Source organism: Lissotriton vulgaris, chromosome 8 (assembly GCF_964263255.1).
Source record: "Lissotriton vulgaris chromosome 8, aLisVul1.2, whole genome shotgun sequence".
Taxonomy (NCBI): domain Eukaryota; kingdom Metazoa; phylum Chordata; class Amphibia; order Caudata; family Salamandridae; genus Lissotriton; species Lissotriton vulgaris.
Genome location: NC_141696.1, coordinates 1,217,017,858 through 1,217,039,351, shown reverse-complemented (window position 1 = coordinate 1,217,039,351; position 21,494 = coordinate 1,217,017,858). Strand labels below are relative to the sequence as shown.

Sequence of the window (21,494 nt, the reverse complement as noted above, 5' to 3'; positions counted from 1 at the left end):
GCTTCCAACAACCTTGCACTTTCTCCAGGAATTTGGCATCTGTAAGTCCATCCTGCCTAGTGTTGCACCCAAGTCCTGGACCCTTGGAAGTGAGCTTAAGGTGCTCTGCCATTCTCTGTTGATCCAGCAGAACCGAGGCATTTTCTCTGCTGCGCGGACAAACCCGAGCAGAGCCAACGCATCTCTGCTGCTGTGTGGATTGGACCCTTTGCAAAGACCGGCATCACAGCGCAGCCCATTAGAACTGCTGCTGTGCAACACATTTTCAGCAAAAGTCCTCGCATCCCTTATCAATGGCAGCCTCGACGACGACGCCGGACTCTGCATTGTAGCCTCGCACCTCATCAGAACCAACGTATCACCCTGACTGCACACCAGATCTCCGACGCCGGATTTTGCATCGCTAGCCTCGTCAATGGGATCCTCACCAATGACACAGATCCTCACTCCGCAGCCTCGCTGCATCTTGGAACCAAAGCATCACTTTAACTGTGCAGCTCATCTTTGATGCAGATCCTTGCAATGTTCTGCACAGCAGGTTTTAAGGTACTTTGTTCCGCTGGGCTCAGTGGATCCCTATCGCTGGCCTGTACTCCATCTCAGTTTGCTTGAACTTTTGACTTTGTCATGGTCAGGCGTGACCAGATACTCACATTAGGCGCTTTATGGAGCTATTTTTACTAAAATCTCTAAACTTGCCTATCTCCGGTTATACTGATTATATATTTTTTGTTTTGGTCTTGTTTTATTTATTAAAGAGAGGTCTATTTGTCTGATGCGGTGTGGTATCCTTTTTGAGTGGTGTTATTGCTTTATAACTGTTTGAAGTGTTGCACACATACTTTACACAATTCCTCTGAGTTAAGCCTGGCTGCTCTCTCCCAAGCTACGAGAGGATTGAGCACAGGTTAATTTAGGGTTGGCTTGTGCCTCACCCTGATGAAGATTGTGGTTGCTGCTTGAACAGGTCTCACACCCAAAAAAACTCATTTTTTTACACTCTCTCACTAGGAACACATTTGCACACAAGTTAGTTCCCATCAGTACCAGTGTTTTTGTTTTTACTTTATAAATATCACTTTAGTGTTCCCTTTGCATTTAGAACCTGATGTGATAGCAGAACTCTTCGGATTCACATTCTTTAATTATCGGATCCCATCTCCTGCCAATGCTGTTGTAACATCTTTTTGGATTGGTTTACTTTTCTGACTGCTGCAATTTAAGTGTATGTCCGATCAGATTGAGTCCATTTGAAAGTTTTATGTATTAAGTTATCTTCTATTTGCTTTTCCTTCTTCATTTCCTGTTTTATTTCCTTCCTTTTTTCTTTCTCTTTCCTTCATTCTTGCTTTTCGTGATTCTTTTTTCTTTCTATTTCCTTTTCTTTTTCCTCTCCTTTCTTGTTTCTTGCCTTCTTTCTTTCCTTTTTCATTTCTCTTTATTACTTTTGTTTTTTTCTTTCCTTCTCTCTTTATTCGGTCTTTTGCCTTCTTTCATTCCTTATTTTCTCTTTATTTTTCTTTCTTTCCTTCTTTCTTTCGTTTTTTCTTTCTTTCCTTCATTCTTCTTTCCTTCTCTTTCCATCTTTCGTTCACTTTTCTTCCTTCTTTCTTTAATTTCCTTCCTTCTTTGTCGTTCCTTCCTTTCTTCCATCTTCCTTTCCTTCTTTCTTTCTCAAAGGCAACAGGTTTGCAGCCAATGCTAGACTGACATTTTTAGGTGTGTGTTATCCAAGAACTTTTGATTATACTAAAATTATGTGTATAGCATAGTTACTTATAGGGATTTTAGCCACACTTCATCCATTAGTATGTGGTTGGCGTCATTATGTTTTTTCTTCCACCCACTCAAGCCTGCATTAAGGGGCAATAAATCTGCCCACTTCAGCCATTGGCTGACTTGACTACAAGTTGCAGCATGCCATACATCCACAGGAAACACATCCACACCCAAAGTAGTTCCTTTCTGTGATGGAGGTTTCTATGGAAATGTGTTTTTTTACCCAAAACATTTTTTAAATATTGATATGGGCCCGGCATAATCCCAAACAATAAAGTTTTCCTAAAATCATGACAAAACACAAATTGCCAGAATACTGACAGCCACAGCCAGAACTATTGGCTTTGCTAATGTCTGTTTGAATTTGTTTCATGTTACTTTTTAATAAAAGCATAACCATGGTTCTATAGCAAGAGGTGTGACTGAGCCAGGTTATACTAATGTTACCAATGTGGCTATAAGCGATATCTATTCCAACAAAATCACATGGCTACTGGAAAGAAAAATATATTTCTGAGCCCAACTCTGGCGCGCAACACCCATTGAACTCACCGGGCTTCAGCCCCCCCCCCCCCCCCCCCCCGTCGTGTGTGGGATGAGACAGATCCCGGGCACACACAGAGCCGCACCCGAACGTTTAACAGGTCTTTAAAAGACCATTTGCATGGTAATTAGGCTTTCCAGTTGTTTCACCCCTTCTAAGAGCGCCTGCAGCACCACTCTGCATACGGATGAAAGGTTCAGCCCCCCCCGAAATTTTTCCTTAGCGCCCCCCCCCCCCCCCCCCCTTCCCCCCCGAAATTTGGCTCTGGTTGCGCCTCTGGCCCAACTAGTATTCAAAAGACGGTAAGAGTAAGCTAAGCATTTGGAGGAGGCCGGTTTCCTCATGGTATGCAATGCCTGTAATTCCCAAATGCAGCTAAAATCGTTCAATTCAGGAACTTTGTACTGAAGGACTGTAGACCTTCTCATTCTTCAATTAATACCTTGCTGTACCACCCTGTCACTCTGTCGTGTTAAGGAAATCACATGCAGTTGAATTTTCGGACTGTGATTTATCAGTGTAAACAATATATATTTAATTGAATTCCTGTGCTCCTCCGCATCATTTTGGTTGATGTTGCATACCACATTTCCCTCAACCATTGAGCTCTGAAATGGGCTGCCCATAGGAAAAAAAAAAAAAATTCTAGCAGACATCAGGTAAAATCTCTCTCTGCTAAACATCAGTTGGTATAATGTGAGTGCCGCTTTGAAATATTATCTTGAAAAATGATGTGTGGCAAGACTTCACTGGTGAAATCTCAAGATGGTGTGGAACATAATGGGCCTGTCCACAAAGGTACTTTTGGTCATAAACGTAAGATTACACCAGAAAATATTTTTTTATTCTTGCCAGGAATTAGCAAAGGGATTCCTCACAGGTGTAAATGCACTTACTCCTGCAGATATCCGCACCATGAGTGCGAAAGAAATGTGCAGTAGTGAATCCTACTAAATAGATGGGAGTGGTTGTTCCAAGGCGTGATTTGCCTTAGAAGTTCAAATGGTCTGGATATGCCGGCAAGTATTTACGTTTGTTTGCTTTCCCAGACTCCTCTGTAACACTTTTTGCAGCCGGAGGATTTACTCCAAGCAAACTTGAGTATTTTCCCCTTCAGCATGGCTGGGGAACAGATCATCCCCAGATTTTACATTTGCACAAGAGGCCCCATTCCCCCTTTGCAAAGATCTGTGCTATGTAGAACATGGCACAGGAGCCGACATGCAGCGGCATAACGCCGGTTGTCAGCGGCTAGGGCAAGGCACGTGTTGCGCCCCCGACGCGTGGACAGTTAGTACTTCTTGGCACACATTTTTAAAAGAAAAAGAATTAGTAGTATAATTTTTTTATCTTTTAAAATGTTCCACTCCTAAGAATTTCGCATTGAGGGCAACCGCCCCCTGTGGCCTCTCCCACGCCAGGCCACTGCCGACATGAATAGTCAAATGATATTCCTCGTAGCACAACTGAAACCTGTAGGTTCAGATCTCCAGGTGCATGAAAAAGAATGTTTGTGACTACCAAAAAAAAGTATAAGTATGTACAGGGAGGGATTTAAATCTCCACCGATACTTTTTTACTGAATAGGGCCCTCATGCCTCACTTGCAGTTCCTGTATGCAAATAGGGTGGATCAGAGAACAGAAAAAAATCTCATACGTTAAAAGTGCCATTGACATTGGAAAAATATATTTCCAAACATTGGATTGGGGATTGTGGTAGTTATTTAAAAAATTAAATTTTAAGTACTGCAAAAGGTTGTGTAGGGTTGTTTGTATTTGCCCCAAGTAATCCATTTGACTGATGATCGCCAATCACAGAGGTTCTTTCCTCCTCGTTCCTTACTCAATCATATTAATATAGAAGACCCAACCTGCCCCCATTCGAACTTCCCTGCTTTGTACCCATGTCATTTCTCATTTATACCACTTAATGCTACCAGTGCTGATGTGCGTCGAGAACATTGGCCCTTTCATTCTCATGCCTGTGTGCTCATGTTTAACCTTGTTTCCCCTGAGACCTTCTTGCTAATTGTGTTGTCCCTTCTGTTTTCTTCTCCTTTCTACTCAACAGTGTTTCCTACCACAGAGTCCACTCATGTTCAAAGATCAGATGCAGCAGGATGTTATTATGGTCCTGAAATTTCCATCTAACTCGCCGGTCACGCATGTGGCAGCCAATACACTTCCCCACCTCACCATTCCCGCCGTGGTAACCGTGACCTGCAGCAGGCTTTTTGCAGTAAATAGATGGCATAACACAGTAGGTATGTACCTCTTGACCTGATTTTGTCTTGTACTTTGTTACCCAGACACCAGATTGCACTTTGTTTCATGGTTATGTGTAATTAGCTCAACTACACATTTGCCCATGTATTTTAGCTAGTAACTCATTACTATGTCTGGGTGAAGGTTTTACAGTTTAACACAAGAAAGTTGCCCAGGGCAATCAGGAATAATTCAGGAACGATTTGGCTCCCCAAATATTTGGGAAAACCGGTCAAATAACTGATGTCTTACTCTCCTAAATGCCTTGCAGGAGAAGGCACAAGGATCTGCTCAGCCTTCCCTGTAGCCATCTGCTGCGGTCCCCTATTTCCACCACTGTCACTTTCCCAGCCACCATAAGCGTGCTACCATTACCCGTGGTATAAAGTCTGTCTTTATAAATGTGGAAAACAGTCCTTCTATTACGTCTGTACTGCTGCAGACATTATAGAAATGATGGAAATAGAAATACTTTCCTAATTTATTGTTGCTGTACACAATAGAAGAGCCATCTTCTGCAGTGGAGAAGGTACTTCTGCTATATACAGACTTAACAGTTGTAGTATTGTCTGCGTTTATAATGTTAGACACTATTAAGTATACCTCAATGCGCGTGCTGGGTAGTACCAGGGAGGAGGGGGCAATTGAGAAGGTGTTACAGCACCAGAGGGAGACAGGCAGCTAGTGAGCATACCCACTGTCCAAAACTGACCTGTCTTACCCTACAGTGCATTTAGCATTCCTACATATAACACTTTCATGAACACAAATAAGGACTTGGCAGATATCACCTCCCAAATGTTGGCGAACTTTAGTTGGTGTTTGAATCCCCGCATCAGCTAAAAATCCCTTTGTGCCCACTAATCACTTACTTTAGTATTACATCTGTACAAGCTGGATGACTCGTTTTTTTCCTTGCATATAAAAGGCTGTAAAACTCAAATGTTTGCCGGGAAATTATGCATACAGTTTACCTATATTTGTTCAATAAATTATATATGTTATCCTAGCTGCAGCTTCTTACATTTACATGCATGGACAATGTTAGTGAGAGTGAATGCGCATTTCATGAAATCATAAACGCGGGGGTTGAAAATAGCCCGATGGGGGTATTTTCATCCATTCAGTTTGTAAGCCAAGCAGGAAATACCAAAAGAGTGTTTAATAAAGTGCTTGCTAATGCCCACCGTGGTCAGTCTTTTAAAACACCACTATACATTTACAAGGTATAAAGTGCAGGTAGAACAATGTCTCCTTCAGTGTACTGGCCATGCCCGACTTCGTCAGCAACACAGAAGCTCCTAACAAGAGAATCTCCTCGTTTACCTCTTCTGTGACCAGGCAGACACCACTGCCAGCTCCCTCTTTACCCAGCCATATCAAGCATCCGGCCCTGCTCGTAGCCACTTTAAGCTTAAAACCCTCCCAATTAAACATTGACCTCTCTCTCTCTCTCTCTCTCTCTCTCTCTCTCTCTCTCTCTCTCTCTCTCTCCCTCTCTCTCCCTCTCTCTCTCCCTCGCTCTCTCCCTCGCCCTCTCTCTCTCCCTCTCCCTCTCTCTCCCTCTCCCTTTCTCTCTCTCTCCCTCCCTGTTTCTCTCTCTCTCTCTCCCTGTTTCTCTCTCTCTCCTTCTCTCTCTCTCTCTCTCCCTCTCCCCCCCCCCCCCCCTCTCTCTCTCTCCCTCTCCCTCTCTCTCTCTCCCTCTCCCTCCCTGTTTCTCTCTCTGTTTCGCTCTCACAGATTTATCTCGGATGAGGACATTTTTTTTTTTTAAATAATTGAAAACATTCCTATTCAGAGCTTAGTGATGATGTGTTGGAGACGCCCTTTTCAGTGCAGTTCTCTTTTAGGAAGCCGTGTAAAAGTGCCGGGCCATTCCTTGGAGTAGCTGTGCGCTATAGAAATTACTTCATTCATTCATCATTTTATTTGGTCTTTTGCTTATCACTGGCTGTCATCCCCACTGCTTCAGAGAAATAGATCGTGCTGCCATTCCGGCTAAAGTAAAACAGTGAACTTTGTCGTCCTGTCCTGTTACTAACCATTCAAACTTCCCTCATGTTCCCAGCTATCTCTAGGTCCTTTGATACTGTACCCATTACAGCAGCACTCCACCTTGCCTTCAGCGCGGCATTAGACTAGAGTGCATTGCATCTGCAGGGGCCACTCATTTTGCATAGCCTCTTTCTCCTTCATCAAATCTCACAAACCTTCACTTGTGGCAGTACCTCAGGGCCCCATCACTAACCCACTCCTTTACTTTCTCTGTCCGACTTCACATTAAAAGATCATTTCTTGCTTTGGAATCTCATACTACCTGTTCATCATCTTGTCCTTTCCATTTGCTCCTATCTGTAAAGGCCAATATTACGACCTATGTCACAGCCATCCACCACTGGGTGGTCCTTTCTTCCATCAAGTTTAACTTTACATATACAAACTTCACCTAGCGCTTCCTGTTTTATCCACCTTCACCGATACTGTCACGCCACTCTTTCAGGAAGGAACTTTGACGTACACTTTGCCACTCAAATGAAGCAAACTGAATGCTATACCTCTACTGCATCAGCTGCTGTTTTCAACTCCAAAATAGGACCACATCACCCAGACCATTCCGCCAAGAACCTGATAAACTACTTCGGACACTACCACAGGCTCATCATCAGTTTTCTGCAGTATTCCTCCATCCTACATGGACAAATAAAACAACTTCACCCCACAATTTCCCACGCTACGGTACCATCACAACGAAGGACTGCTGTATGTGCAAAAGAGAGCACTTTTCTTTTCAAGTCCCTTTCTCTTCGATGTATCTCAGTTCACAATCTCTTACTTCCTAACTTTGCCCACATAATCCATTTATATTCTACAGCCTACGTGCTCGACTGAGACTTTTCACTCCTTTCCGTCACTCCTGTGCTCCCTAATGCACACTACCTTGATGTGCATTCAGACCTCTCCCCCTGCACTATAATGCACTCCCACTAAACCTGCAAACTATACAGCTCTGGTTGTTAAGGACGAATTCAGAATCAACCTCCTTGCCAAGGAACATTGAATTTACAAACTTTCAGAAGTGTCCCACGCAATAGACTCCATCACCCACAACATGTCACTGAGATATTTATGGTATTGATGTCTGCTCCTGTATCTGCTACCCACTAACATTCCACTACATCGTCACAATCCCCAATTTGTTTATTTAACCACCAACTAGCCGATTTGATGTACGACATTGTTATAACTATAGATGGGTTCTTGTCGTAATGCTGCTGGTGGAAATAAATACCACTGTTCAAAAACTGCGGTTAGTGCTATCCTGAACAATTTTACATGTTGAAATAAGGCTTCTAGAGCTGTGGGATATCACGCATGAATGTGCCTGCTATAGGTTTGTATTGGACAATATCGAACCATAAATCCCTCTAAGGGCTTTCATTGCTTTTAGTCAAAGTGTGCCCTTAAGCACCTTAGGTATTAAGAACTCGATTTTTTTTTAACATCTCAATAATGTATTTATTTGCAGTTTTATATAATACGGACAATGACACATGTGGGTAGTACAGCATTTCACATACGGCAAAGCAGTTTTTTTTTGTTTCTTTCACAACCGAAAGTTCTAATTTTCTATGTTTATAAAGAACAGTGTAAAATCAAGTTGGTAACATAAAAGAACTTTGAATTTATTAAGCTCATACCATACGAATATAATTTACAATATAAAAGTGCTCACTATTTGACTACACAAATAAATGCACTGAAAATTGATAAGCACTCTAACCCCTCTTAAAACTACAGTCTAGTTTGTGACTGTATGAGGTGAATAAACCTCGACACATGAATATGATAAACAATTGCCTAGATGGAGAAAAGAGGAAGACCCGCGACCAAGATGTCTGCTTAGAATCATGTGTTTTTGTGTAAGATCCTCTTCTGGATATTTTCAGTAATGCAGTCTAGACATTAGTCTTTATATATAACAAAATCAATATTCACTGCCATTGTGACAAGAGGTGTGATTTATGGCACAACATCCACTGGCCCTGTTGTTTTGGACCTTGACGGAGTGGGGCCCATTGCTGATTTAACACATGCTGCTGAGAGGTAGGAATGGCACAGCAGTTCCGGTTAAATGTGGGCCTGGTACAGTGGTTGTTTCATAAGGCTCTTGCCTCCCAGGGCATGTGGATGGACACACGTCCTGGTACCCGATCATGAACAGAGATCCTAGGTGTTCATGTGAGATATGGTGGTAGGTGGTATTGAGATCCCCAGCAATAGTTGACCATCTTCACTGAGGGATGAATTCAGGCAGAAATTCCAGAAGAGCACATTCTCCCATCGCCATCCTGCCTCCATCACTGCCATTCATCAGGCGATGCAGAATGAGACACAGATAGAGTGACTAGGGAGTGGGATGCGGATCACCACCATCAACCTATTGTGGGACCAGCCCATCAGAGGCAGCTTCCTATGATCCAAAGTGGTGAAGGCAGAGCACCTAACCCTGATCCCCAGGAAGATCAGACTTCAGGTGGCCTTTCGATGTCCTGCAAGGTGGTCTTTAGCTCTGATGAGGGTGCCTGCACGGTGGGTGGAATTAGTTTGATGGTTTAGTTGACGGTGAAGGGTCACCAGACGTTTAGTACGATTTTAAAGAATTCTGCTGGGATCTGTAGCTGAGGGCTCCTTTCTACTCTATTACTTCCTTAACCATCCATTTGAATAATAAAATGAAGGATACCCTTTAATGATCCGGAAGAGGGGCAGAAATGTCATCACAGAGAGCATGTCGCGGTTTTTAATGTGGATTCTTCTAGGACACGGCCAGTCGTTTGAAGGCAGCTCAGAAATCCTTGGAATGGATTCAGCCTTTAAGAAGGAGCGAGTGGAAAGTTTTAAGGTGGTTTCAGCGTCCCAGAGTTTCAGTGTACTTACTGTAGCGCAACCCTAAATAACACAGCTCCGCAAAAGCATAGTTAGCTAACTTCAACATTTTTGTAGCACACATGTGCAATTGCTTGTTTGTTTTTCTTTCTTGGTGGTGTAATTAGGCATATTTGTCTAAAGAAGAAACCCTAATCAAAAAGTGGAAACCAAACGGATCAACACAGCCCTAGAATTGGTAACCTTATATGAACCAGAGTAAAAAACACAAAAGTTTGCTAGTAAAAGCGTCTTGTTTAAAAGAAAACGTGTTGTGGAACGAAAGAGGCCCGTCTGCATTAAAACCCTGGAGTCGTTAGCAGATTTTTTAAGCATCGTTGCTCATTGACTGAGAAAAGAAGTGAAAGTTCTTCAAAAGTATGAAAGCTTCAGTTAAGGTTTGGTAAGCATTCATCACAACGACATTACTAAGAAAAGAAAACAATCCCAACGTAAGCTTCCTTAGGGCTAATACCAAGTAAACCGAATAACCCCCTGAACGAGAGCTGCCTGCCCTTTTTATAGTGCTGCACAATTAGAATAGCCCTGCAGCAAACAGCTTATGGCTTGTAGTGAAACCAATAAACGTAGTATTTATGCTTCAGACTACAATGTGTTTACTTGTTCAGCATTTCTGCCAGTAACGTGGCTTGCTCTACTATGTCCTAAAAGCTTTGTTAGTCTCAAATTTTACAGCATCTTAACTTTTACAAGTTTGTACAACTGAGATCTTTCAATTTAATTGTACAGTGGAGACTACACTCCCAGGGATTATTTCTTTCACACGATGTTGCATTTGTTGTTTAGTTTCGATTTCATATGCAGAGAGCTCCTGGACACTGCTCAGGGACAGTGAGCAACAGAAGCTTCACATATTCAAATGAATGGTAAATGTCTGTAACATGCATTTACAAACAAACTCCTAGTGCATGTACAAGAAAGTAAAACACAAGGACATGGCCACTGTGATAACCTTAAAATAGCAGTGCATGTGAAACCGCAGAACCGTCTCAAGGATTATTGTCACTGAGGAGACAAGGTGGCAGCAATATACCAAAAGAGATCTGGAAGTGACCTACTCAGGTTTGAATGCCCTTCAATTCAATTAACTTTATTTCGGTCTTTTTAGACCATAAAAGTACATAAAATATAATATAACACATTTCCATCCAAATCTTAGCGATAGCATTCTTTGTCAAAGTGGATTGGGCGGAAGACATCACCCAGATCCTTCATATATTTACATTTAAAAACAATACATTCATAATACAATAAATATTATAAAAAAATATTTAAGCAGTTAAAATCTCTATAATAAAAATAATTTATATATAAAATATTGGAATCATGCACCTCAAAATTACTAATTTGCAATGACAAGTAATACCTAATTGACCCACAAGATTAAATATTTGGAAAATTAATCACTGGGTTAAATTTTAACAATTGAAAAATGTAAAAACAAATTATGTCTAATAGTACAAAAGAATAAAAGATATCACAGTTTCAAACCCTTTTTAGCTCTAATGACCATCACACAGGCGAGAAATCTAGATACCCAAAAAAACACCTGTTGTGAGTTATCAGACTTCAATAGACGTTCTGCCTCTCTGCAGTGCCTTACTTTCAAGGCAATGCAGATTAGTTTAATCCATCTTTTTCTAGGAGTGTCATATAAGGGACAGAAGATAAAAATATGGACATCATCTTACTTGACTTCAATCAAATGTTTACAAAAAGTGCATTTGTCATGATCTTGATCATTACGATTACTAACCCATTTTCATTTCTTATCATTTGTTTGTAGATCCCCATATCTAAATTTCAGGAACAATGATTTGGCAATTTGTGGGCATATCTCGTCCATCAGTGGTTCGAATCGGGGTATATCTTTGAGCAAGAGAAATGATGTAGTTAAGGATCCTAAACTGGAATCATGCTGAAAAGTGCTGCTCATATAATTCCAGAAGGATAACTTAACAACCTTACTGCATGCCATAGTCAAGTCGGAGGGTACATCCCAATAATGTGGTAGTCCTATTTTTGTAAACCAGATCGAAAAGTGGTAAAACCACAGAATGGCTTTTAGAAGACCAAAACTCATTATCTCTTGCAAACCCCTTTTATAATGTAAAAGCTCCACCGTTGACCACATCCCTACCCAAAATAGAAGGGGGCTTAATACAGCAAGACTATCAATACGTTTTAGATTGAGGTCGAGTAATACTGGAAGCATTGGGGTTCTGTTGGGTAAAGACAGTAACTTACGAATGAATTTATTTTCTCCAATTTCAAAGTTACGTTTACAGTATGGTCCCCAAAGTTCTGCCCCATACAAGACAGCTGACTGAGCCTTAAATTTAAAAACCTCAATGGCTGGAGAAACAGCCTTAGAGGTGCTCCCTCCATGTTTCTTTGTAATTGGAGTACAGTTTTGGATCAGAGTAGTCTATTTTTTTCCAATTACGGCTTCCAAGTCAATTTTGAGTCAAGTGTGATACCTAAATAATTAAAACTATGTACATATTCTAATCTTTGGCCCTTCAGCTCTAGATTCTTTTTAAAGGGTTTACGGAATTAATAGACATATATTTCGTTTTGCTGGGATTGATTTCAAGTCCCTTATTAGTGCAGTACGAATGGAATTAGTTCAGCAAGTTTTGAAGGCCACTGGGGGATTGCGAAATTAAGATAGTATCATCTGCAAAAAGTAATGCAGGTATCACTTCCCCACCCAGCTTGGGGGAATCATTTTGACCTTCCAGGAAGCTTGGGATGTCATTTACATACAGTGTAAACAAGGTGGGCGCCAACACACAACCTTGTCGTACCCCCCCAGTTTCACTGGTATCTCCCTGGTAAGTTCTCCCCTTGACCCCCATCGCACTTTAGCATAATTCCCTTTGTGTAGCCTAATTATCTGCACAAGCAGTTCGATTGGTACCCCATAGTCTCTCAGGCAGTCCCAAAGGCTGCTCCTGGGTACCAAATCGAACGCAGCCCTCAGGTCTACAAATGCAATATATAGGCTACCTTTCCTTAGGGTTATGTATTTCCAGCACAAACATAAAAACCTGAAGACTTGGTCAATGGTACTGGTCTTCTTTCTAAACCCAGCTTGAATTTTGAAAGTAAATCCACGTCTTCTATCCAGGTCGATAAACGAAAAAGTAAGTGCCTGGCAAATAATTTCTGTGGGATATCAATCAGACTAATGGGGCGATAATTCGCCGGATCATGTCTGTTTCCCTTTTTAAAAATTGTGACTATTTCCGCCCCCTTCAACAGGTTTGGAATTGGTTCAAAATTTGCTATACCATTACAAAGATGGTTAATATAAAAACCCCAAATATTCAAGTCATGTTTTAAAAGATTACCAGGTATTTTATCCTGGGGCTTTACCCGATTTAACTGACTCCAACATTAAAATGCCCTTCTATTTTCTGCTAGTGGGCGGCTGCTTGTATCCATTGCTACAACCCTGGAACATCTGAACTCCCCATATGCTTTTTTTTATCCAGGAAGTTATGAGACCCATGGACAATCAAACCTCTGTTTACTGTAGACCTGTCACTCTGCATGCTACATACCAAGTTACATGCGGAGGTGCTTTTGAAAGAGGTTTTATGTTCGAACTACGAGTTTGCCTACCACGATTCCCTTAACAATGAAGTCGCAACCACTACCTCGTCCAAAACCACATTTTTTTTTACCACGCATTCCTTTATCATAATTTTCGTGGCAAAGGATTGCATGTTAAAAAAAATGCTTTCCATCTGGTACCCTGATCCCTCCACCCCTTAAAAACTAATTACCCCCTCCCTACAGTTAAACACGATTACCCACACACAATAAACGTATTCCCCCACCATAAAAAAATATACAATTACCAACACACCCTTAAAACAATCTCGATCACCTTCACCCTATAAAAACTAACCCCAAACACCCACCCCTAAAAACTAACCCCAAACCTCAACCCCTGTATACTAACCCCAAACTCCCCAACTAATTCCCCCACTCTACAATTAAACACATTGAGCCACAAACCCTAAAAATGAATTCCCCCACCCTATTATTAAAGATGATTTATTATTATTTTTATTTAGCAAATTGTAAAGCGCCTGGTGACCCGAGGGCATCCCTGCGCTATAAAGATTAAATCCTGCTGAGGGGGATAAGGGCGAAGGGTTTATTTAGGAAACAGGAGGGTTTTAAGTTTTTTCCTGAACGTCAGGTAACTGGGCTCCAGTCTGAGGGAGCGTGGGAGGGAGTTCCATCCAGTGGACGCTTTTACAGAGAAACGTCGACCTCCGGTGCGTGTCCTCTTAAATTTGGGGATATTGGCCAGGTGCTCGTTCTCAGACCGTAGAGCTCTGGGTGCTTTGTAAGGAGTGACCAAGCCGCTGAGGATCGCAGGTCCCGAGCCATTGATTAGTTTATAGGCCGTGCACATGGCTTTAAATTCCACCCTTTGGCGGACTGGGAGCCAGTGCAGAGCCTTAATAGCGGGTTTGGCGGATACTCTTGGAGGTACGCTCATGATTAGGCGAGCTGCTGCATTCTGGGCTCTTTGCAGTCTCGCTAAGGTAGTTTCCGGCGCACCAAGGTAGACCATATTGCTATAGTCTAACCGTGACATTATAAGGCCCTGAACTAGTAGTTTCCTGGACACGGGCGGTAGAAGGGGAAAGATTCTGCGGATAGTCCGCAGAAGCCCAAGACAGGTCCCGGCCATTTTGGCCGCTTGAGTCTTCATTGAGAGGTCGGGTTCTAGCCAGACTCCGAGGGTCTTGATTTCGTGTTTCGGGGTAGGGGTTTCCCCAAACACGTCTGGCCAGATCGCCGGGGGGATGGTCGCCCATTGTTTACCCATGAGCATCACTTCGGTTTTGGAACCGTTGAGTTTCAATGACGATTCGCACATCCACCCGTGAATTTCGGTGAGACAGTTTGGTAATTTGTCTGGGTGGTCGTCTAGTTGGGATAGGGAGACGACCAATTGTGTGTTGTCAGCGTAGCTCACGATTTTTATCCCGAATGGTGATACCACATCTTCCAAAGGGGCCATATACACGTTAAAAAGCGTGGGGCTCAGGGAGGAGCCCTGAGGCACCCCGCTGGTGAGTGGAAGTGTGGACGAGTGGTATTCACCGTCCCAGACCTGGAACGTGCGTCCGGTGAGAAAGGACTCTATCCAGCTGAGTGCCATCCCGGTGAGCCCTGCTGTCGCCAACCGATGGAGGAGGACACGGTGGTTGACCGTGTCGAAGGCGGCACTCAGATCCAGGAGGATCGCTGCCACTGATCCTCCTGAGTCTAGAATGCGCCTTGCTTCCTCGATGACGGCAAGAAGGGCGGTGTCTGTACCGTGTCCCGGACGGAACCCGGTTTGGGATTGCCGTAGGATGTTATTTGTCTCGAGGAATCGGGAGAGTTGACTATTCACCAGTTTCTCGGTAATCTTGCTAATCCCCGGGAGGAGGGATATGGGTCGGTAGTTTGCCATATCGGTTGGATCAAGCTGAGGCTTTTTAAGGAGTGCCTTCACCACTGCACTTTTCCAGCTGTCGGGGACTGATCCTTGTGCAAGTGAGCAGTTGATAAGCTCCGTGAGTGTAGGGGTGATAACGGGGGCCACGTTTTTGAGAAATCTCATGGGTGCAGGGTCTAAAGGAGATCCGCTTTTTATTTTATTCAGGGTTGCTTCCACCTCGTTAGGCGTTACTGGCCTGAATGTCTCAAGTTGGGGGCGTATTCCCGTCTGACCGGGGGGCTGAGTAATGTTCCTGTGGGTGGGGGAGCTAGGAGGGGGGAGGGATGTAAGGATACGGGCGATTTTATTGTTAAAATATGTGGCTAGGTCATTGCTTCTGTCTACCTGGGGGGTGGTGGACGAGGGAGAGATGGGAACTTTCAATAGCTCCTTCACGATGAGGTAGGATTCCCTAGAGGAATTTGAGGCTTCCTTTATCCCGGTGTCATAGTGGGAGGCTTTGGAGAGCTTAATTGCAGTTTTATAGATTTTGACTGAGGAGTGGTAGGCCTCTTTGCTGGCATTATGCCAGTCTTTTCTCCAAAGCCGTTCGGCTCTTTTACAGTTTTTGCGGAGCTGACGAAGTTCTGGGGTGTACCACGGTGCAGAGCCCGTGTTGTTGGTTTTGTCTTCGCGCATTCTGAGTGGGAGCACGGAGTCAAGGGAGGTCGAGATCCAGTTTCTGAAGTTACTATCGGCGTTGTCCGGGATATCTTCATGAATCGGGGTAGTAGATATCAGGGTATTGGCCCATTCTTCAATGGGAAGTTTGGACCAAGTCCTGCCTCTGGTGAAGGTGGGCAATTTCTGAGGTTTCCTAAGGGATCCTGGAAGTTGGAATAGGACCAAGAAGTGGTCCGTCCAAGGAAGAGGGATGGAGTCTATTGCTTGCATCGCGGGGGTGCTGGTGAACACTGGGTCCAGCAGGTGGCCTTTGATGTGAGTGGCTCCTGAGTTAAGGAGACGGAGGTCCGAGGCCGCTAGTTCAGTGATCAAGTCGACTGCTCCAGAATCTGAAGTGTCTTCGAAGTGAATGTTCAAGTCTCCCACTAAAATAAAATTTGTGACGGAGTGAACCTGTGTTGCTACAGTGTCTAAGAGGGCATTGGGAAAAGAACCAGGGTGGCCGGGGGGACGGTAGACTCGAATCCCTGAGAGGGAATTCGTAGGGTCTAGTTTGATTGAGAATTGAAGGCTTTCAGAGTCTGGAATTTGTGCATCGCTGGAATTACAGATGAAAGAGTCTCGGTAGATGATGGCAATGCCTCCACCTCTACCTAGTGGTCGAGGGAGAGACTGGATGAGAAATCCCGATGGTGTGGCTAGCACTATGTCCGAGTCAGAGTGTGGGGTGAGCCACGTTTCCGTTAGGAAGAGAATGTCAATCTCGTAGTCTTCTATTAAGTGGTGGATTGGTGTCGCATGTTTAGGGAGGGAGCGGCAGTTCAGCGAGGCAAATTTGAGGGTTGCGGGCTTCAGCACTCGTGTGGGGAGTTTAAGCTGGGCTGGCTGGCAGTTCGTGCAGCTGATAAAGGGTCCATTCATGTCGTGGATATATCTGCATGAGGGGGCGATGGAGGGTCTGAGGCTTAAAAGGTCCCGACGGGAATAGGTGGTCTTGGTGGAGGCTCTGTGTGCCAGGGGGTCTGGCCCTAGGCCCGGTCGTGCGCGGACGGGCGCAGACGGGCTTGCCTTAGGCGCTCCCGCTGCGCTCGTCCGCTGCGCTGGAATGGCCGACACATTTGTAGTAGGTATTATGGGCGTGGCCTCGCAGTGGGCGTGGCTTCGCCTTTGACCGCGCTGGCGGTGTGGGCGTTTTCCCCCTCTGACAGCGGGGACTCGCTGTGTTTGGAGGGTCTGGGAGGGCAGGCTGAGCGCGTGAGTACGGCGCTTTTGCTCAGGTGAGCTTCGTGGTCAATTACAGTTTTTAAAATCAACAGTAAGTGAAAACAACAGTGACAGAGTTAAAAATACAATTCAGGTGCAGCGTGCTAACCTCCGGCTTTCCGCCTCAGAGGGAAATTAATCAGGAATGAGTCTTGCGCTGTTTCGAGCGTTTAAGTAGTCCGGTGGGCGTGGCCTCGCAGTGGGCGTGGCTTCGCCTTTGACCGCGCTGGCGGTGTGGGCGTTTTCCCCCTCTGACAGCGGGGACTCGCTGTGTTTGGAGGGTCTGGGAGGGCAGGCTGAGCGCGTGAGTACGGCGCTTTTGCTCAGGTGAGCTTCGTGGTCAATTACAGTTTTTACTGTAACATACACGTTCACCCACACCCTTTTATAAACAAACTTAATCCCCATAAAACGAATTTCCCGCACCCTAAAAATATTCACGATCACCCCACCTCCTTAAAACTATCTCCACACCTTTTTAAATTAATTCACCCACCTTTTAAATAAATACGAACACCCATACCCCCTAAAAAGTAAACCCCAACCCCTAAAATCTAACCCTAAACTTCCCTAACCCCTGAAACGTAACCTCTTTTACCATTAAGACGCTCCTCCGAACTCCGCCCTGCCCGAACATTAGACCAACTCATCTTTAACTACGCACATGCGTGGTTAAGGCTGAGTTGTTGTTTGAGCAAGTCGTTGTTCGGCTTGCTTGACTCCGGTACTCGTTGTTCCGGATGTTTCCTTTTGAAGGGATTACAGGTGGGGTCATCCATAAGTGAAATCTTATTTTTAGTCCAATTGGGCTTTAAAAGGAGGGGGCACGGTAGAGGCATTGCTTCTGTACCAAACCGTTCCAAAGATATAGCTGTTAAGGTCCATTTGCGTCTGGGTATTTCTTCTCAAACACTTGATTCTGTGGCTCACCTGCTGCTCACCTAGGTATTTTGAGGCTGACGAACATTTAAGGCATTCACTCCAAATAGAAAGTGGTGTAAGACAGAGGTGTGCGTTCCCACTGTTAGTATCTCAACATCTCATTTAATTGTTTAATACGCCATTTGAGAGACACAACAGTGATGCCATTGCCAAGTGCTGGTTAGTGGTCATCCCAGCCAAATTAAATATAATGGGCCTGGAAATAGTGGGCTAGTTGGAAATATGTTTACTTTTAATGGGAGCCTGTTGTGTACCTGATGTATTTATGAATTGATTTATATACTTACTCAAACTTTTATGCAGTAGTACCACATCTGGTCCTCTCACTCACCAAAGACCCTAACACCGCCAAAACCAACTTACACGAAGGAATGAAAGAAGTATCCGAGTGGATGAAGCACAGCCGTCTGAAACTGAACTCAGACAAAACAGAAGTCCTCATCTTAGGCACCTCCCCCTCCGCCTGGGATGACTCTTGGTGGCCAGAGGCCCTTGGAAAAGCACCCATCCCGACAGACCACGCACGGAACCTGGGCGTCATCCTGGACTCCTCACTCTCGATGACCAGACAAGTCAACGCCGTTTCATCATCTTGCTTCAACATTCTTCGCATGCTCAAAAAAACATTTCGCTGGATCCCCACCGAAACTAGAAAAACGGTCACCCACGCACTGGTCACGAGCCGCCTGGACTACGGAAACACCCTATACGCCGGTACCACCGCAAAACTCCAGAAAAAACTCCAACGCATCCAGAACGCTTCAGCCAGGCTCAAACTAGACATCCCGCGTAAAAAACACATCTCTGGTCACCTGAAAAACCTCCACTGGCTTCCCGTAAATAAGAGAATTACTTTCCGCCTCCTAACCCACGCACACAAAGCACTTTACGAACTTGGACCCGAATGCCTCAACACACGACTGTCCTTCTACACCCCCTCCCGTCAGCTAAGATCCTCCAACCAAGCTCTTGCCACTGTACCTCGCATCAACAAAACCACCATGGGAGGTAGATCCTTCTCCTACCTGGCAGCTAAAACTTTGGAACTCTCTTCCCACTCACCTTCGCCTTACTCAGAACCACCTAGCATTCAGAAAGCAACTTAAAACTTGGATATTCGGCAAGTAATTCCCCACCCTTCCTCAAGCGCCTTGAGACCCTATGGGTATGTAGCGCGCTATATAAATCTCTTGACTTGACTTGACTTGACATCATCCAAGGTCTGTTCTATGACGTATAAACTCAGAGCATTGGAATCTGAAAAGCAGTTTAGGAAGGCCCTAAAGACATGGATCTGTGGAACATCAGATGACTCATGCTTCGCACTCATCTAGATTCTAACCCTTTACTGCTGTAGCTCGTTATCTGACAGCGCCAGGATGCTCCTGTGGGAGTGACAGTTCGCACTTTACAAACTCCTAATTTCATGACCAGCTAGGAGTTAAGAAAGCAAGCTTTCAGTTACAGTGACTCAGCAAAAGCAGGACACTATTATGCTACCATGCTGCAATGAAGGTTTTTCAACTCGCCCATGGGTGTTGTGGTATAGCAAAAGAAGAGACATTGACTATTTTCTAAGCAAGAACAGTGCCATCTCTACTAGATGCCACAGGCAATGAGACAGACGTGAATGGTGTCCTAGAGAAGCAATTGGGAAACACAGATAGTAAAAAGGCAGCAACTTTAACAGTGATGGAGAAGATTCAACCCAAAGGCTGGTGTTGCTAATCCTACGAGTCAGAAGACAATTAAACAGTTAAAGGCGCAATGATACTAGTAAAATACTCGAACAGCCACATAGTGCTTTTTTCAGTGGTGCGATTTAAGTGACGGGCTTAGAAGCAGCAAACGTGTAACCTCCATAAAGTGCAGTTACAAGATAGTAACTTGATATGGACAAGCCAGTCACCACGTTAAGCAGAAATGGAGCAACCAAAATTTGAAGAGAATTTGTTAAAGATATAAAAATGTTTTATGCAAAAGATTGTTGATCTGTAATTGTATTTTCTTCGCTGTGAACATTGCCCTTTTTTGGTTTTGCCTAGCCAATGCGTACGAAGTACGCATGTGCTAGGAAAAAACCTAATGAGTATGGTATGGGGGCTGGGAATCCGCCCCCGTCTTTCATTGGCTAGCTCCATAAATGGAGGCTAGCCATTGAAAGACTTCTCTGTCCGTCAATCCCGGACCAGATTCGGGGGCGTTCCCGAGAATTTTTGGCTTTTGGCGACGTCAGCCGAAAGCCTGTACTCGGGAACGCCCCCGAATCTGGTCCGGCATTAGAAACACTGGAAGAAGATGTCCGGCCCGCCGCCTGGTTGTGGGCGGGGCCGGGAGGACGTGGTTTCGCTTCCCCCTTCCTTGGGGAAGCCATTGCCTGCCTTGCCGGTCTCCCGTGTTGTGAGGGAGACCGGAGATGCTGCCCGCAGCGAGAAGCCGGCCCGAAGGAAGCAGCCGTGTGCCACCAGCCAGGGCCGCGCTGGGATTGGCCCAGCCGGCCGAGCCTCCGCCACGTCATCCGGAGGAGGAGTGGAGAGCAGGAAGCAGCCTGCGTCTGTTCCTGTTCTTTTGTTTGGATCGTGGCCCAAGTACCGATTGATTTATTTTCAGCCTCCTATTCCAAGAAAGAGAATTAGAGTACTATAAACAATTCAATTCATTTGACGCAATTCAAATTGATATAAAATATTAAGTAGTAAAATCACGTATTAATTAATAAATATTTTCACTGTTAATTTGGATCACAACCACTGAATTTATATTAGTTAAGTCATGATGACATTTTTGAATTAGTTTGCAGTTTTACGAATATTTCCTTTGATTATGGACGCTCTACTCGGCTAGTCCAGGATGGCGTCTATTTAGCATTCGTGGCTCCGCTGTCTCATTCTGTAGTCCGTCCTCAGTGTCTGGAAACCTCCTGTCTGCCGCCGGTCGCGGAAGTCGCACTCTCATCGTGCAAACATGGCGGCTGTGTGTGCGGCGCTCGGTACCTTTGGGAGGCCCCGGCCTAACATTAGACTGATTCCAACCCAGCTCTCCCGACCTTTCGGAAAGAACGGATCTCCACGAGGTGATATGCTCCCTGCACCCAGCACGAACCCCTTTCAGAGGCACCGGGCCTGAGTTCCCTCCGGGCCAACATGGACGCCTCCCTGCCCGGGCTCCGGGTGGGCATGGACTCGCTGCTGTCTGCCAACAATCACCAGGAGGCCATGCAGGGGCCGAACGACCGGCTGGCCGGCTATGTGGAGAGGGCGAAGGGCCTGGAGGCGGCGAACCGCCGCCTGGAGGAGGAGATCCAGGACATCTCGGCCAACCGGAGCACCCCCGCCCAGCGGGACTGGGAGCCCTACGAGAGCCCGCTGGGGGAGCTGCGCAAGCAGGTGAGGTCTCTGCAGTCATAGCGCCTTGGTACCGCAAACACATCATAGCGCCTTGGTACCACAAGCAGGTCAGATCTGTGGGCTGTCATAGCTCCTCGGTACCGCAAGCAGGTCAGATCTGTGTGCTGTCATAGCGCCTCGATTCTGCAAGCAGGTCAGATCCGTGGGCTGTCATAGCGCCTCGATACTGCAAGCAGGTCAGATCCGTGGGCTGTCTTAGCGCCGTGG

At 45.0% G+C, this 21,494-nt stretch overlaps 1 protein-coding gene across 7 annotated transcripts in view; it reads left to right on the top strand.

Moving 5' to 3' along the window:
* The window catches only part of NBEA (neurobeachin), a 1,820,918-nt gene that overhangs the window by 1,706,700 nt on the left and 92,724 nt on the right, over positions 1 to 21,494 (top strand). For all 7 annotated transcript variants that reach the window (XM_086935110.1, XM_086935108.1, XM_086935109.1 and 4 more), the window contains one exon: positions 4,396 to 4,588. In XM_086935110.1, coding sequence (XP_086791236.1) covers positions 4,396 to 4,588 — 193 coding nt within the window. The remainder of the gene's footprint in view (positions 1 to 4,395; positions 4,589 to 21,494) is intronic.